The sequence below is a fragment of the Oryza brachyantha genome, chromosome 9, assembly GCF_000231095.2.
Source record: "Oryza brachyantha chromosome 9, ObraRS2, whole genome shotgun sequence".
In the NCBI taxonomy this organism is placed as follows: domain Eukaryota; kingdom Viridiplantae; phylum Streptophyta; class Magnoliopsida; order Poales; family Poaceae; genus Oryza; species Oryza brachyantha.
In genome coordinates, this window is record NC_023171.2 from 13,220,626 (window position 1) to 13,238,965 (window position 18,340).

Here is an 18,340-nt window from a genome sequence, read left to right on the forward strand (position 1 = left end):
TCGATTGACTTTGACAAGATTATCTGAAGTACCACGCCATGAACCTGACAGCGTTCAACTGCCATGCTGGCCCCAATCTTCTTCTTCATTGGTCGGATCATGCTCCTGTTCATAAGCTCGTTTAAATGCATCTGCCCAACTTCCTCGACGGTCATATCACGCCGCTTTGTTATGTAACCTTCGGCTATCCACCGCCGCAGTAAACGGGTGCATCTGATCTCATGGTTCTCGGGAAAGATACTAAGGTACAGAAAGCAAGACTTCAGATGATACGGTAGCCCATCATAGCTTGAGGTGATAACACTGTTAATGTCCCGGTTAAACTCTAGCTCCGACCCAAGATGGATGCGCAGATTCATCCATTCTACACTTGTTTTGGGTCTGTTACCCAGAAGACCTCCGATAGTGGCTATAGCAAGTGGAAGCCCGTGGCATCTCCCCAAGATCTTATTAGCTTCCTCTAGCATATGTGGTGGTAGAGTATGTTCAGCATTCTTGTACACCTGAAAATGAAAAGAAGAAAATGGGACACTAGTACCATACTACCATCTGACCATATTTCTTTACGCAAGCCAATCGAAAAAATTCAGACAATTGAGACTTCAGGAAACCTGGAACCCAATATTACACAATTACCCATTTTTATCCCACCTCAAAACTAGGGGAGCTGATGTGGGAACTTATGTGTCCGAGAATAGCACACGCAAGTTGTATAACATACATTATCTTCGAGGCATTTTATCAAGCACGTTGTGCGCACCAACAGCATGGGGTGCACTGGTGCCACCAAGCTACAGCAGGGAAAGCCGCAGCAGTGTTCGTGCATGGTCCGTGTGGTAAAAGAAGGGACAATGCCACGGTGTGGCGTCCGTAGCGTAGCCGGCTGGCCACGTGTGGGGGAAGAGCCGAAGGAAGGGGTGCTCGCCGGCAGGGCCTTGCCGTGTCGGCGAACGCTGCGGCGGCGGGGCTGCGAGCGAGCAACATTGCTCGCAAAGTAAAGGGCAAGGGCAGATCAAGATCCATACCGTGGGCGGGCGAGCGTAGGCATGGGGTTCAGGCACGCCGTCGCCGGCGAGGACGCTAGAGCAAGAGACTGATTTTGGGCGAAACTGATCTGTGTTTTTTTAGTTTTTAATTAATTTTTTTAAAAAAACAATTATCACGGTTCAAGTACTATAGTTTTCAACTTTCAACTCATCACACAGAATTTAAATATTATTATGGTTCTATAATATTATTATAAAACCACACCAATGACCAATTTTATTTGCTATTATAGCAAAATAAAAAAAGACCATCTTTAATAGCTAGCTACACACGCACTCATGCATCGGTGTGTGCCGGTTGGCGATTAATTTATTTTCGTTTGAGTTTTAGTTATTCTTCGATTTTGATCATTAACGTGCAGCAGTTTTTTTTTGTTGTTGATTCCCACTGCCTTTGACGGAGTTCAAAAGAATATAATAAGATTTTTAACACAAAATAAATATACAATAAAAATATAATCCCTTCAATTCGTATTTTAATAAATGCAACTATTAACTTTTAATACATTTAATCATTTGTTTTACTATAAAAATTTGGGTAAGAATAAAAACACAAGTTATTAAAAATATATTTAGCAATAAATCCAACTATAACAATGTAAATAATAATTATGTAAGTTTTTTTAATAATATGAATGGTCAAACATATATAAAAATAAGTCATCTGCCCTTTCTTGCTGCTTGCTGGTAATTTTTTTTATCGTTTAGGATAGGATTTGATTAAACTTTTAGAACTAGGACGGACAGTAATTTTGTGTTATAACAAATTTATAAAATCTGATAATTTTTATGATAGTATTTTTCAAAGAATCTATGTGTATTTAAATGTATTTAAACTAAGTATTTATCGATAGTTAGAATTTTAAAGGTTTAATCACGTTTTGTTCCCAAGGACATATATTTTTTATGGAGAGAGTATTAAAATATGGATGGAGTGTTAAATAATAGATTTAATGAAACAAATTTATTATCGTAGATGTTAATATATTTTTATATAAATCTGATCAAATTCGGAGAGATTTGGTCAAATAGAGAATAGATTTTAGTTGTTTTTAATAAAAAATATATGGAGTAAATAAAGCTACAGTTCGCACCTTTTGACACAGCAGCTTCATGCCATGCGGATGAGCGAGAGGCTTCAGCTCGTACGCGTTCTTCTCGACACCGCCGGCGCAGTGCCGGGCGACGTCTCTTTGCCGGGTCGTCACGATGACCAGCCCGCCGGCGACGCCCTCGAAGAGGCACGGCTCAATGTGCCCCCACTCCTCCAGCGAGCGCAGGTCGTCCACCACGATCAGGTGCCGCTTCTGCTCGCCGCCGCCGTCCTTCTGCTCGTTTGCCGTGCCCAGCTGCTTCCCCAGCCGCCGCTTGAACTCGTCGACGCCGTCGAGCTCGAGCGGGTGCGGCACCGTCACCCATGCGCGGCAGTCGAAGTGGTCGATGAGGTCCGGGTCGTTGTACACCGACCTCGCCACCGACGACTTCCCCATCCCGCCCATCGCCCACACGGACACCACCCTCCTCCCCGCGGCATCGCCGGAGTCGATCAGATCGATGAGCTCCCTCTTCTCGTCGCCGCGGCCGATGTCCTGCGACTCCTGGAACGCGCCGCTGGACCTGAAGCGCAGGTGTTCGTCATGGGGAGGAGGAGGAGCCGGCCCGCTGTCCACGCCGCCGGCGGCGGCAACGACGTTGTACCGCTGGTTGCGCTGGTTCAGCTCCTCGACGCTGGCCTTGAGCTCCCGGATCCGCGCGGCGACGCGGTACCGGGCGGCGAGCGTCTCCGGCATGCGCCAGATCGGGCGGGAGAGCGCCTGCAGCAGCATGAAGTCGAGGAGGCAGTCCTCGACGTCGTAGGCGAGGTCGCGCACCTGCTTCACCCACGTCCTTGCCGTGTCGCCGGCGCAGCCGGAGGTCGCCATGAGGAAGGACCGCATCATCTCCAGCTCGTCGCGGATGAAGTCCACCTCACGCCGCACGCCCAGCAGGAGCGCCGCCTCGTCTGCGACGGCCGACCCCGCGCCGCCAAGCACGCCGTCGAGCACCGTCCTCGCCAAGCTCACCGCCGTCGCTTCCATCTCTCTCTCTATGGGTGGTTGGTGTGTCGAGCTAGCAAAGCCGCACCATCTTATAGGATAGTGGTCAACGGCACGTCCACGCCGCCGCACGTCATCAGCCACGTCACGTCGTCGTTTAATCCGTCACGTGGTCGAGCTCGGCGCAGTCAGCGAGACTAATGTTTTTCTTTCGTTTACCTTAAAAGCGCGTGCAGACTTATTAATCGGTCTTGCTGAGAGCAGGTACAATAGTAAATTATGAGCCACCTATAAGAGAGAAGAGAGAAAAACAGAGAGTTACGAATTTGTAGCTAGCTATAGTATAGACTCAAAACACATGTGATAAGTGGGACCGGATATTAATTGAGTAGTATATGACTATTATATGAACTGATCATTAAGTTAGCTATAGATAATTTGTACTCAGCCGTTGGTTATACTATTGAACTTGCTCCGAAAGAAAAGTCTACCGGTCAACGCACAAATTTGTTCTTTTGTTTAAAATAAATGCACAAATATGTGCAGTGTGCTAAACTGCTAATGATAGGAGAGAGAAAATTTAAATCACATATGCATCATTCAAATATTAAAAACAATTGAAATATGTATGATAAAAGAGAAAAGTATTGACTTCGTTTTTATACGTAGTGTTGCTGAATTTTGAACATAATGTTTGACCATTATCTTATCAAAAGAATATAAGCGCTCCCTCAATCTTATATTATAAAGTGCTTTGAGTTTATACTAAGTTAAATTATTCAAATTTAACTAAGTTTATACTTCCTCTGGTTTTTTTGACGTCGTTGATTTTTTTTATTTACGTTGACCCTTCGTCTTATTCAAATATAGAACATTTGTCACACATAATAATTATACTATCATGTATTTAATGAAACTAATTTGGTGCTATAGATATTAGTGCAATTTTCTATAAGTTAAGTTAAAATCGAAGAGATCTGACTCAAAAGAAACCCAATGTGACTTATAATACCATCCTCACTGGGGCGCTTGAGAGAAGCTTAGATGAACAAAAAGAAAATCTATTTTTTGCCACATCAAATCAAACATGCGGTTATTTTTGGCAGCGCCTGCTTGACTGGGCATGCAGATGCTTAACACTATCAGGCACTCAACTAGCGCTAAAGTATTTTGTTTATCATTAAAAATACTTTTAAATATGATAATTTGCACATTTACACTAGTTTTTAAATAAGATAAAGGATCCAAAAGGTAATGTGCAAAAGCAACAATGCCATATGTTTAAAAACGAAGGAAATAGTATAACTAATCTCGGTAAAGAGCAACTATATAGAGAGGTAAGATCTATCCATCAATCAGAATGTTAAGGTCATTGATAGGTTAGGCAATATACAATTATTCGTACCTAGGTTTCTTGAGTGCTTATACTGTATTAAATTCTAACTTGAGAGACAAGAATGTACAAGTGACATACAACATGAAAATAGAATCCACTTATTAACGATTAAAAATAATTTGTAAACAAAACTTTTATATAAATAAATGTTCTTAGGCAATATAAAAGAAAATGCTAGAAAAATAAACCATGATAAAAAATTCGAAAATCAACTCCAATTTAAGTTCTAAAATTCATATTTTTGCTTATAAGTATAAGCGAAAAGATGGAAGCTGGGGGTCGAGATGTACACAAATAAAGAAAACAGAACAAACTATGCCATACATAACAATCTTCCATCTCCATTGATCTTCTACTGAGTTCTACGTCGTTTTGGGCTTGTAGTTACGATAGACTTGCCAATGAGGAACTTCGGACGTTTACTGTGTTCGCTGACCTGTGTTTGCAATATCTCCATCAGTTCCTCCTTCTCACCACACTTCTTTACAAGAAGCTCATTCAAGTTTGGCAGATGTGGTACTCCTGATAAGCCTTCTTCACTATCAAGTAGTTCTTTGCAATCTTTCACCCATAGTTGTTCAAGCTCAAGCATTGCACCATACTCGATCGTCACCTTTTCAATCTTCTTTAGCCCATCAATGTCAAGGAATTTGATCTTTGGGAATGTGCCGGCACCAAAATTCAATGAATTCCCTATGTAAGAGTTCTCCCACAGGCCAAGTGAAGCTAAATTGCGCAATTTCCCTAGAAGCATAATTTCCCCCTGCTTTAATTGTGTCCCCAACAGCTTCAACTTTGCCAGATCATTGAGTGAACCAATCCATTTAGGCAATTTGACTAGATCGCCGTATAGCCTAAGTGAAAGAAGATGTTTCGGTGCTGAAAAATCACTTTCAACAAGAAATTGAAGGGAATTAGAGCGTACTTCGAGCCGCTGCAAACGATTTAGCTTCTCAATTGACTTGCATAGGTCTTGCCCTTCTTCGTCAATGATACCTGAGACCCCTAGCCTTCTCAAGTTTGTTAGTTTCTTAAGCTTCCCTACCACACCATTGCCATGGCCGACATTGATTGCACCCAACATGTGCAAATCTCTTAGCTTCTCAACTCCTTCAGGGGCCCTTACACTGAATCGATCCAGGCTAGAAATCCCACAAAAATCACCTCCGTTGCAATATAAACATGATACCATGTTCCCTAGTAGGCTGGCTTTGCGATTATCTGTCTCGGGTTGTTCCACCTTGTGCAATAGCTCTTTAGAGAAGTTGATGCCAGCAAGAAGATAACGTAGCTTCTCAAGTTTTGCAATTCCGTCAGGGAGTTGCGTCACCTTTGTGTCTTGGATATCTAATGTCTCTAGGTACCGAAGGTTTTGCAAGGATGGAAGCTTTGATATATCTGTGCCTCTTAAACAAAGATACCTTAGATGGTGAAGCTCTCCTACATGTCTGAGGTCTTCATTCTTTAGATTAAGTGAGTCTTCCAAGTCCATAACTCGCAGAAGACGCAATTTTGGAGATATGAGAGAAGCAGGGCAATCTCCAAAGACCGTTAGTGACCGAATGTACGAAAAGTTTATGCTTTCCAGCTTTTCATCCCTCCTCTTCCATCTGGATACTACTAGATGGCGTATCTTGCTTTGTGGGACCTCATTGCAGTGTTTCTTGACGAGGAAGAGTTGGTTCTCCTCAATGGACTTGGACAGGATGATTTGCAACACCATGCTGTGAACCCGACAACGATCCACACTTACACTGGGGCTAATCCTCTTCTTGGAGGGTTGGATCATGCTCCTGTTGATGAGCTCATTGTAGAAACGTTGCCCCACTTCCTCCACGGGCATATCACGGTTCTTTGCTATGTACCCTTCTGCCATCCAACGCCTCAACAAGCGGGTGCATCTGATCTCATGGTTCTCAGGAAAAATACTAAGGTATAGGAATATCGATTTCAAATAATATGGCAAGCCATCATAGCTTGAAACAATCACTTTAGTGATGTTACGGAGATCAGAAGACTCTAGCTCTGCACCAAGGTGTTCATCCAACTTCATCCACTCTATGCTTGTTTTAGGCCTGTTGGCTAAAAGGCCTCCTATAGTGGATATGGCCAGTGGAAGCCCCCTGCATCTCTTTAAGATAGGACTAGCTTGATCCTCCATTTCCTTCTCCAATGTGTACTCAGTTGATTTATAGACCTACAAAGGATGGAGATGCAAAACATACATAAGCACAATGGAATTGTCGAGGACCTAGATGTACAATGCTTGTAATTTATAAACCATCATGTGAACATGCCAAAGAGTTCAATATTAGGATTCTCCTAGAGTATATAAACCCATTACTTATTGCATAAACATAGATCATAGTAGTAAGATTATTTAGTATATACCAGCAAAAATCCTAACATCAATTGACAATGTCCATAGAGATCTATTTAATTTTGTTAAAATGTTTTACTTATCTACATTACCCAAAAACAAATGCAACGAAAGTAGATATTGTTGTATTCTTATTGGCTGTGTGCATCCATCATGCAAAGGCAGCAGGGGGTTCTCACTCTTTCATTGTCTACAAAGCTAAACATTATCAATAGTAGGAATTAAAAAGGAAAACAAACCTTCAAAGTTACATCACGTCGGTGCTCCATGAAGGGCACTAGTGTATTTTGATGTTGCACATGGAAATTTCACCACAGGTTGAGAGCTTTGAAATGTGCAACCTTAGCGGGTTATGCAAGGCTAGGTGGAGGCCTTCCAGGACCCAGAAAGGCGGTTACTGAGACTGTGATGCAAAATTGACATGTACTACACTCCCCTAGTATCCTTCCCGACGCTAAGCGCTAGCCGCGCCATCATCACTTTGCTCTGCTGGCCACGAGCGTTGCATGCAACTGTCTCTCACGCAGGGGCGGGCCCAGCTATAATTCAAGGGTATTCAGACGTATATCCAAGACTTTTGTAAAAAAATACATATATATATATACCATGTATACCTATATATTCAATAGAATTAAAGGAAAAACATATTTGAGACTAAGCAGACTAAAAATTGGCTTATTGGGCCATCTTTCTTCGTTTCTCCCATTTCACTCCCGAGGCCCACGGACCAATATGAAAAAAAACCCTAACGAGAGTCCCTGGTGGGGATTGGGGGCAGGGGGCGGCGGCTAGGTGTCCCCTGGCTGGTTGGCTGGCGGCTGCAGCCTGGAACAAGCGAGGTCGCGAGGAGAGACTCGGAGGCAGACGGCGGTGGGTTCGCGGGACGACTGGACGCGGCTGCGACGCGGCGGCGAGGAGCGAAGCTGTGGAGGTCCGTTCGAGGGGCGTCGGCCGTCGGGGCGACCGTCGACCGGGCGTTGGGCGAGGAGCGGAAGCGGAGGAGACTGGAGGCGAGCCGCCGGCGACTGGCGAGGTCTGCGCCTCTACGGCTGGGCGGGCGCGACCGGCGACCGCGCGCCTAGGCGCCGAAGTCGAGGCGGCCAGGTGGGCGGAGGCGCGACGCTGCGATGGGCGGTGGGCCGGCGAGGCAGCGACAGCGGCAAGCTTTGACCAAGGCCCGACGGGTCTTCGGGCAACGGGCGCAGGGTTGGTGAGGCCGGTGGCCGGCTGCGGGCAAGGCGAGCAGGTGCTGAGCCGCTGAGGCGCATGGCTGCTGCCCCAAGCCGGCCAGCGAGGAGCGAGCTGCAGACCCCTAGACTGCAGACCCCTACTTTTAGATTACACAATTATATTCGTTATAATTAAATGTTACAACAAGATATCACTTGATTATATTTTTTAAATGATTTTAAGTTTAGCCACGACATTAAATGTAAATCTATTTTAGGGGTAAAAAACATGAGTCTATCTACAAATTAAATTTATTATCAAAAATTATAGAACTAAACAGTAAAGTAAACTATTCATAACATATGACATCAACTGTCTGAGATGTAATTTAATCAAATATAAAAGAAATTTACATATTTAATAAAAGGTAATTTCACATATGATAAAAGTAATTTACAACATACATATTTAAGTTACTTCTATAACATATATAAATTAATTTTATATTTGATTGTATTACTTCTTAGACACTTATAAAAGTAACTTTAAATAAAACCTAAAAGTAGTTTACACAAATTGTAAAATTAACTTAAAACAAAATGAAAGCAAGTTGTCGCAGCATTAAAACCAAATCTACTATGGTGTAAAAAAATAGACTATCTAAAAATCAAATATAACCAACACATCATATTATATATCTAACTAGGAAAGTAGACTATTCACAACATTATAAATGTCTAAGAAATAATTTAATCAAATATAAAAGTAATTTTCATATTTGAAAAAGTAATTTACAACATATATAATTTTTTTAATCAAAATATAATTACATAAGATTTTGTTATAAAGTTTTGATTGCGACGAACATAATGGTATAATTGAATCGTAGATTGCATAAGTAATTCAAAAGAAAATTTTATTTAATTCTTAGGTGTTACAAAATTAGGGGGGAGCTAATTAGTGCATAGTGTGCAGTCCCGTCAAATAAAATACTGCAACTTCATGGGACAAGCACGTCAAGTATAACATTATAATCCATCTATTCTAAAATATAAATATTCATATTTATCAAATAATAAGTACGTCAAAATATTTCTTTTAGTCCTCTTGTGGTAAATTCCATAATTTTGAATTACTGAGATTTCTTTTCTAAGCTCCTCAATTGTTTTTGGTAGTAGAAATCGAAGCAGTAACGCTTATGTCGTTATACAATATTTTTTAAATACTTATATTTTAAAAGGGACATGGTACAGTATAGTCGTCATTTAAAATGTTCTTTTGGGATAGTTTGAATGATTCTGACTGGTCTTTGTAAAATTTGACATTAAATAATGAGTAAAGTATATGACCGGTCCTTAAACTTATTGCGCGGTACCACTTAGGTCTATAAACTTAAAAAATACATGTTTAGTTCCATAAACTTATTTTAATATATCATCCAAATTCATGAACTTGTTTTAAATATACCATCCAGATCCATAAACTCGTTTTAATGTACCATCCAAGTCCATCATTTTAAACATTAAAACGAGTTCATGGACCTAAACGTGCACTTTCTAAGTTTATGGACCTAAGTGGTACCATGGCACAAGTTTAACTATCGGCCATATACTTTACTCCTGTTTAGATCCTTCAAAATGACAAAAGTTTTATCATTTTAAAATACTTTTTGGCAAAATGGATCTAAACACTAGGTAAGAAAACGACAATTTTGCATTTGGCATTTGGCAGTCTAGATTAGCAAATTTCACAAAAAATACATAAGGACGCGGATCACCTCTCACTTTTGCCAAAAAAAATGACAACTTTTATATGTCTTTAAACACCAACTTAAAAAAATACAATGCCAAAACTTTTACCACCAAAACTTTTATCATTTGTCATTTGTCATTCTAAATGCCTGAAATCAGGGCATAAGTAATTTCAAGAACTTGTAACAGAAAGAAAAAAAACATTGACATGGAAGACCGAAAGGGTGAAATAGTCTCCGTACCTTCTGACAAAAGAGATCCTTTGACTCTTCCCGCCCAAGTGGCCTGAGCTCGTAGACATGGCCGTGCTCCTCGCGGACGTGCCCCGCGCAGTGCCGCGCAACGTCCTCCCGGCGCGTCGTCACCACCACGCGGCTGCCCTGGCCGGCGTCGGCGTGCAGCACCGGCCAGATGTGCTCCCACTCCTCCTTGCTGTGCAGGTCGTCGACGATGATCACGTACCGCTTCTCCCGGAGGTAGGCGTGCACGTCCGGCTGCTCCTTGGCGACGCCGAGGTGCCGCCGGAGCCGCCGGACGAACTCGTCGGCGCTGTCGAGCGGGTGCGGCACCGTCACCCACGCGCCGCAGTCGAAGGCGTCGAGGAGCACCGGGTCGTTGTGCACCATCCGCACCAGCGACGACTTCCCCATCCCGCCCATCCCCCACACCGACACCACCCCCAGCGCGCCGGCGCCGGCGCCGGAGAGGACGAGCGCCGTCACCTCCGCCTTCTCGCGGGCGCGCCCGATGATGTCCGACTCCTGGAACGCCAGCTCGGCCGAGTACCCCGCGTCTTGGTCGGCGAGCTGCGGGTCGTCGGAGCCGCCGCCGCGCGGCAGGAGCACCCGCGGGTGGTCGGCGACGACGTGGTACCGCTGGAACCGCTGGTTCAGCTCCTCCACCATGGCCCTGAGCTCCCGGATCCTCGCCGCGACGCGGTGGCGCTCGGCCAGGCGCCGGGGACGGAGCCACGACGACGAGGACGTGTCGGCGAAGAGGGCGAAGTCGAGGAGGCAGTCCTCGACGTCGTAGGCGAGGTCCCGCACCTGCTTCACCCACGTCCGCACGGTGTCGTCGGCGTCGGGGTTGGCCGCGGCCACCTTGAGGAAGGACCGCATCATCTCCAGCTCGTCGCGGATGAAGTCCACCTCCCGCCGCACGCCCAGCAGCAGCGCGGCCTCGTCGGCCACGGCGGAGCCCGCCCTGCTCAGCACGCCGTCCAGCACCGACCGCGCCAAGCTCACCGCCGTCGCCTCCATCTCTGAACACTCTCCTCTTCTTCCTCCTCGATCTCACTTCTCTGAGAACTTGTGCGTGTTAATGGTGGAGAGGGAGGTTGCATTGCTTGCTGCTTATATAACTTTGGGGATTGGGGGTCCATGCAATGCATGCACCGGCCAAACTGCAATTTGTCAAAATTGACATGGTTTGTCGTACAAGCTCGGAACTCCTTTTGCCTTCAATGTGAAGAGTAGAAAATTCCTGGGTACACTGGTGCTAAAACTTGAGGATCTTTCTTGAGAAATTCTAACAAATATCATTGACAAGTACTTGATTCTTAAAAAAAATTATTGATGAGTGCGAGTTATATAAAATAACATTGGACAAACGAATTTGTTTAAAAAATGTTATCATCGTCATTGTTCTATCAACATTTCTCTGTTAAGTTCTATAGTGTGAACTATGTATTTAACGGTAAAAATGGTAAGATGGATAGAACCTAATAGTGATGACATTTATGAGATAAATTCGTTTGTACAATAGTATTTTCTAGAACTTGTACCTATAAATGGTATTTTTTAGCTTAGATGTTTGTCAATGGTATCTTTTAGATTTTTTTGATGTTTGTCAATGGTATTTTTTCCCTCAATATTACCCTATCTCATTCATGAAAGGCAAATTTTGTTACAGGGCATCAAAAAAACGTGTAATTAGCCGGTGGATACCTAAGATCACAAATTTGCTGTAGGGCACCATAAAAGTGTAGTAATTACTTGGTAGACACTTCGATCATTATTTTATTAATTTTAGAGTAAAAAATTTTAAAAATGATGAGATGTCCTCGGTGGCCGAGTCGCCGCTGCCTACTCGGTCGCCCTGTAGACTAGGGTGCGGCGCCGAGACTGACTGGGTCTGATTCGACTGGACCCAGTGGGTTGGCCACCAAGGGCAATCTCGTTATTTTTAAAAATTTTAACCTTAAAATTAATAAAATAATGACCGAAATGTCTACTAGCTAATTACCACATTTTAGTGGTGCTCTGAAGCAAATTTATGATCTTACGGTGTTCACCGGCTAATTACATGTTTTTTCGATGTCCTGTAGCAAATTTTGCCTTCATGAAAACATGTTGTTTAGCACGTACACGTACGATAACTAGGACGGTCTAATTAGCACGGGCTACTTCGACGAAAACACTGTGAAGTTTGGTCTTCTCTCGATGGGATTCATCTTCCGTGAAGACATGAAAACGTCCAGAATTGAATACACAATAGTCGCAGCTCCACGCATGGTTTGCATCAAGCTTTCTTCACAGTCGCCTTTGACAGATCAACCAATACATTTCTCTATGATATAATGGGGGAAAAAAATCAACCTTTGCTGCAACAAAATCTTATATCATTATTATTCATGGGACCAGCGACGGAACACAGATAAACTTTATTTATAAGATAAAAAGGGAGGTTACAACTTAGATAATCAACAACAAAGGTGACAAAAAGAACATGATGAAAAAGATTATAGTATGTTGATTCTCTAAGTTAGCTCAATGTCAGCTGGGATGAAGCACATGGAACTGATGGTATATAAAAAAGCAAGGATCTGCCTAATGCTGACTGTGCAAATGCTCAGCATAGAAGCAGCGGCAAGAAACCCTGTGATCGTTGTTTCCTTGCAAAAACAAAACAAAAATGTTATCTTTTTGCTGAAAGCAACATGTAATGTTACTTGCTGGCAGGAAACTCCCAATCCTGCAATTTCTTGGCAGAAACAACCGCACTAACCAATAAAAATAATAGATTCAGTACAGGTACAATTCATGATCTCCTATCTTTGCAGTTGGTTAGAATATTCAGGGTTTCGTGGTGGCTTATGTCGGTTTCTGGGGCAAATTTCCCTGAACTTGCCCAACCGTCCAGATGCGTAGGAATGGAGTTGCTGGCTGCGAACCCTGAGAATGATTGCCGGGCTAATCTTTGTCAATCCCAACACATCTTCATTGAAGTTTCCAAAATAACACAGCTTCAATTTTAAACAAAAAAAAAGAACAGTCAAATTAATGACACAGTGAGAGTCGATGGGGAGAAAAATGAATTACCGGCAACTACAACTCAAATAGAATGACAACTTGACAAGCATGTGTAATAATTACTTCTCATTCAAATTCTTTGTTTTTATCCCCCACCTATTCACATATATTTCTTAATGACACCTTAGATATTCATCTTTTGGCTAATTCTAGAAATAAGCAATACGTCATATTTACGTCGAAAAATAATTTGTGAATAGAACTTTTATATGTGGATTCTTAGCGGTCTAAAAATCAATGCTAAAAAATAAACCAAAATAAAATGTTACAAATTTAAGGTTAAAATTTTAAATTTTGGCTTGTAAGCATAAGCATAAAAAAAAGACGAGGGTGTTAGTATTTTCTTCTTAATTTTAATATCTGCTAAATAATCTAAAAATACTTATATTTTAGAGCGGTGTTGTAAGGGTAAGGAGATATGAGATTGAAAATAGCTTGTCAGAGATTCAGAGAATGTTCTACCTTCAGATCCTTGGAGAATCACAAGGGTGATTGTTAGCTTTTTTAACCAAACAATATATTTATAAACAAAAAATAACTTAGGAATAATACTTTTATGTACATATTCTTGATGATCTAACAGCAAGGGCTAGAAACTAAACTTAGGTGAAAATTTTCATAATGCAAATTTAAAGTTAAAAATTTAAATTTAGCTTATAAACGTAAGTAGAAGAGAAAAAATCGGAGTGACAGCCCAAGCTCCTTGAGCAAGCCTTTTTCACAAAGCAGCAGATGGGATGCTCTAAAGGAACTCTTGATGGTGCTGACCACATCAGTTTCAGGGTACTGATCATCATTACCCTCATCTACACCTATTGCTTGCCGGCATAACCTGATGTACATAGCAAAGTAATACTTAGCAAGAACATGAGCTTCAGATTAACAGCAGGACATGCATGATGCATCGAGCTATCAAAGGAAAAACATTTGTGTTAACTTCGCTGTTCATCAAGGGAAAATGCTACTTACCGTGACATGGCATTAATATTTGAAGTACAAGGCTGAGCAAGGCCGTAGAGAAGGAGCAGGAGCTGTACTCGTCCTTAATCAGAGAGCAAGAGCGTGCTTTTCTGAAACACAAAACACACACTGCTATCAACATCAAAGTGTTCAGATAATAATCGGGTAAAGACAATGCGACTGACAGAGGTCAGTGGATTCTTTCAAGAATTGACAGTGCAGATTACCCCACTACAGTGCAGAGGTCCACCAAATCAGTTCATGATTAACACGCATGCATTGGAGAATGGAATCTTGTACTCCCTATGTAAAAAAACAATTCTTCGGTTTTCGTGTCCAACGTTTGACCATGCATCTTATTTAAAAAATTTTTAAAAAATTAGAAAAAAATTAGTCACACGTAAAATACTATTCATAATTTATCATCTCATAAAAACAAAAATATCAATCACAAAAAAATTTAAATAAAACGAAGAATAAAAAATTATAAGTAAAAAATAAAAAATTGGTTTATTTTGAGACGGAGGAGTAAGCTCATAGATTTACATATAGCCAGATAGTACTAGCAGAAAATGCAGAATGGTACAGTACATGAGCAAGGCTGCTTTTGAGTGTCAGTTGGACAGTTTTTACCTCATGTGATCCCTTGATCCCCAGTGCAAAGCGATGGCCGGTACTTACTGCAGAATTGGCGACACATTGCGTCATTACTGCAGAGATTAGGCATAAGAAGCTACATCAAGAAAAAAAGATGGCAATGGCTCCCAAGTTCCAGTCCCTTGGCCTTGTCGAAGTGTAGTGTGGGTGATTGCCGCACACCAGGTAGATGGTTGGAACACTGAACATCTGAAGAAATTTGCAGTTTAAGTATGGAAAGCTTACGAATTGTGAATCATCCGATGGGATTAGAGCCGCAGAATTGCATGCAGAGACAGATTGTGCTGAGTCGAGAGCTGAAGTATAGGGACATCTTTTCTGAAGTCTTCAGGTTTATGCAAGAGTTTGAGGGAGCTGTGCTGAGTCGAGAGCTGAGCTACTGACCGGCAACAAGCTAGCGTTGGAGGAGCAGCAAGGGCCGGAGGAGCTCCGGCAGACGGTGGCCGGCCACTGCAACGCCGGCACGAAGAAATCCAACTCCGGCGAGGAGGTGGAGGAAGAGGAGAGAGCACTGACGCCATGGAAAGCAAAAGCAGCAGCATTCTTCAGGTTTAGGCAGCAGCCGCACAGGGCCATGAACTCCTCTCGTTGCCTGCAGAACTCCATTTGTTCCATTGGGATGCTGAAGTAGCCTTCAGAAATCAGAATTCATCAGAATTTAGAAAGAAAGAAGTGATTGGTTAGCTCGCATTTAAGTTCCTTTGAGACGAGATGATCTGGGGATGCCGGAATCCTGGTGAAGTATTATTTTCTCAACGTCAGAAGAACTGACGAGCCTTTTCACAAAATCTTTGTGATTTGGTCAACCAGAATGATCTTCTTTTCTGCGCCAGAATCATCGTTTTCTTTCTCTTTTTGAGCAACTACCAGAAATTCTTGTGCTCCTTTTCTCCTCTCTCGTATCTTTGGGATTCACGCACCATGCCTCCTCTTTAGGTGTCACTAACTATACAAAAAAGCAGTGCAAAGAACATTTCTCTGATACCTCACTAACAAAAGTTTTTGCCGTTAAACCATTTTTCGTACAAGGCCCGATCTGTGCTGTAAAAAACTATCTCAAACGCCACCTAATCTTTGTCAACTATCTCAAACACCACCTAATTACCATGAGATTATCATAGGACCGAATTTTTGTCAAGTTACAGTGTACGATGAACATGTTACACCTGTAGTCCTGTACTTCTATTAGTAGTACACGCTGCTACAGCATCCGTATACTATCTCTATCCTATGATAACATAGCTTTATTTTTCGTTTTCCGTGTTTAACTTAAATTTATATAAGAACTGGAAAAAATTAGTCACGCATAAAGTATTATTCATATTTTATCATATAGTAAGAATAAAAATATTAATCATAAAAAATTTCAAATAAAATGAAAAGCCGGATCAAAATACTGAAAAATAATCTTATTTCGAGACTGAGGTAGAATAGCAGCCTGGCACGTGTGGGTGGGCCCACTCGTTTGCCTACGTAGTCAAAGGCCTTGTTTAGTTACTAAATTTTTTCCAAAAATATCCCATCGAATTTTTAGACACCTAAATAAAACATTAACATAGATGAACTAAAAAAACTAATTGCACAGTTATGGAAGAAATCTTGGGACGAATCTTTTGAGCCTAATTAGTACATGATTAACCATAAGTGCTACAGTAACCAACATGTACTAATGACGGATTAATTAGGCTCAAAAGATTCGTCTCGCGGTTTCTAAGCTAGCCAAAAAATTCGTTTTTTTATTCGTGTCCGAAAACCCCTTTCGATATTTGATCAAACATTTAACGTGACACTCCAACCAAAAATTTTCTCAATTTAAATATCACCAAAGTGTCAAGCACTGCGTGTTTTCTGGCGACACATTTAAAGCTGCTGCATGCTTTGCTGTTGTAAACAAAACATGCCAACAGCAACAGGAGGAGGAAGAAGAAGGGCTCTTCGTTCATCATCTCATGAATTCTCATCGCCCGGTGGCAAGAAGAAGAGTGGGCTCCACCGCCCACTCGTGAGAGACTTGTGGTGGTGGTGGCCCCATCAATACTGTGTCGCCGAACGTTGGTAAAAAATGACAAGCTCCATTGCTGTCTCTCTCTTTCCTCCTCCTCATTTTCTAATACTCCCTCCGGTTTACACCAGTTACTACTTTTTTTTAGCTTTGACCATTCGTATTTTAAAAAAAATTATGTATATCGAAAAATATATTCTATTTGTGATGTATGACGTATAAATATACAACAGTATAATTTTCACTAGCAATTAACTGATCGTTTAATTGTTATTAATAGTCAAAGTTGAAATAGGAACGATCAACAGAGTGACAAGTAAATAAAGACGGAGGGAGTAATAGTTTTCTATAATACCAAGATCAAGGTTAGGAAAGCTAACTACCTCTAAAATTATTTCATATCAACATAAGCTAATATAAAGTGACATATACTGATTGCTTTTTTATCCTCTAAAATCCCTTGGTGCAAAAAAGCCCTAAGGTCATGTTAATTTGGCTATCTTGAAGGAACATCTTTGTAAAATTATTGGTGCATACGGTTCAATTCTCGGTGTCAGAGACTATGAGACTATTCGTGACAATGCAATCTTCTTTACTAAATAAAGTATATGAGGTAAAAAAAATATATGCAGCATTGTTTATAAGAGATGGAGTAGAGCCATGCTAGAGAGAGGTTTCTGTAGTGATCTTCTGTTTCTGTCTTGATTTGGGAGTACTACTGGTAGTTTAAGCTTGTCGTTAATCCAGTCTCAGAGAAAGAAGATTATCTACTGTTAATCACAGTTTTGGAGTGATGAGAGTATATATTTAATGACCAGAACACAAAGCCTCGTGCGTGGAGTACAAGCAGCAGCAGCATGCATGCATCTCGAACACATGGAATTGGCCGGAGACGGTGACAGGTGACTGGCACTGTTGCTGCTGACACGCAACCATGTTTCTGCTCGTGTTCGAGGTCGTCAGTGATAATCTATAGATTAGCCTGCTTCTTCTGGGCAACATCCTATGTAGTAGTAGCATGATGTATTGATGTCGGCATGAACAGGGTAACAGTGGCCGGGCACTTTTTAGGGCCTCTCAGCATAGAAATGAAAAAAAATAAGAAAAACACAATATTCTAATATAGAAAAAATATAGAAATAATTGTTTAATTGGACTATAGGAAAAACACATGAATCTGAGAAGAGCTAAAGATTCAAAAGATTTTTTTTCCATAAGACTCCACCTCTTGTAAAATTTACTCTAAAACTTATATGGGAAGATACATTACATAGGAATTTTATAGGATTTCATAGGGTTTATTTCTTTAATTCAAATGGCTTTGTAGGAAAAATTCATATAAGAATGAAATCCTCTAAAATTTCTATGAATTTCTTTTGAATCAAATGGGGTCTTAGTTCGTGAAACAAAATTTTTGATGTCATATTAGATGTTTGATCGGATATCGGAAGTGATTTTTAAACACGAATAAGAAAACGAATTTTGTAGCTCGATTGGAAACCTCGAGACGAATCTTTTAAGCCTAATTAATCTATTATTAGCAAAATAGGTTATTGTAGCACTTATGACTAATCATGGACTAATTAGACTCAAAAGATTTATCTCGTGATTTTTTCTCTAACTGTGTAATT

The 18,340-nt window shown here is 41.4% G+C and overlaps 2 protein-coding genes across 2 annotated transcripts in view; both read right to left on the reverse strand.

Annotated features, from left to right (window-relative positions):
• LOC102701379 (disease resistance protein PIK6-NP-like) overlaps nucleotides 1-3,127 on the reverse strand; it is a 4,693-nt gene extending 1,566 nt beyond the window's left edge. The window contains exons 1-2 of the mRNA XM_040527661.1: nucleotides 2,141-3,127; nucleotides 1-503 (exon numbers count right to left, since the gene is read on the reverse strand). The exon at nucleotides 1-503 is cut by the window's left edge and continues 1,566 nt beyond it. Coding sequence (XP_040383595.1) covers nucleotides 1-503; nucleotides 2,141-3,124 — 1,487 coding nt within the window. The 5' untranslated portion in view covers nucleotides 3,125-3,127. The remainder of the gene's footprint in view (nucleotides 504-2,140) is intronic.
• A 1,630-nt stretch (nucleotides 3,128-4,757) lies between these two features.
• Nucleotides 4,758-11,038, reverse strand: LOC102710900 (disease resistance protein Pik-2-like). Its single transcript, XM_006660785.1, has 2 exons — nucleotides 10,022-11,038; nucleotides 4,758-6,675 (listed from the first exon to the last, which is right to left on the reverse strand). The coding sequence occupies exons 1-2, from the start codon at nucleotides 11,036-11,038 to the stop codon at nucleotides 4,831-4,833; spliced, it is 2,862 nt and encodes a 953-aa protein (XP_006660848.1). The 3' UTR covers nucleotides 4,758-4,830.
• Between the last annotated feature and the right edge of the window lie 7,302 nt (nucleotides 11,039-18,340).

Bases quoted from the DNA above. Each gene is read 5' to 3' on its own strand.
- LOC102710900 (XM_006660785.1), bottom strand. From the start codon at position 11,038: ATGGAGGCGACGGCGGTGAGCTTGGCGCGGTCGGTGCTGGACGGCGTG. The intron at 6,676-10,021 runs GTACGGAGACTA...CATCCTTTGTAG, and splicing joins AGGATCTCTTTTGTCAGAAG to GTCTATAAATCAACTGAGTA.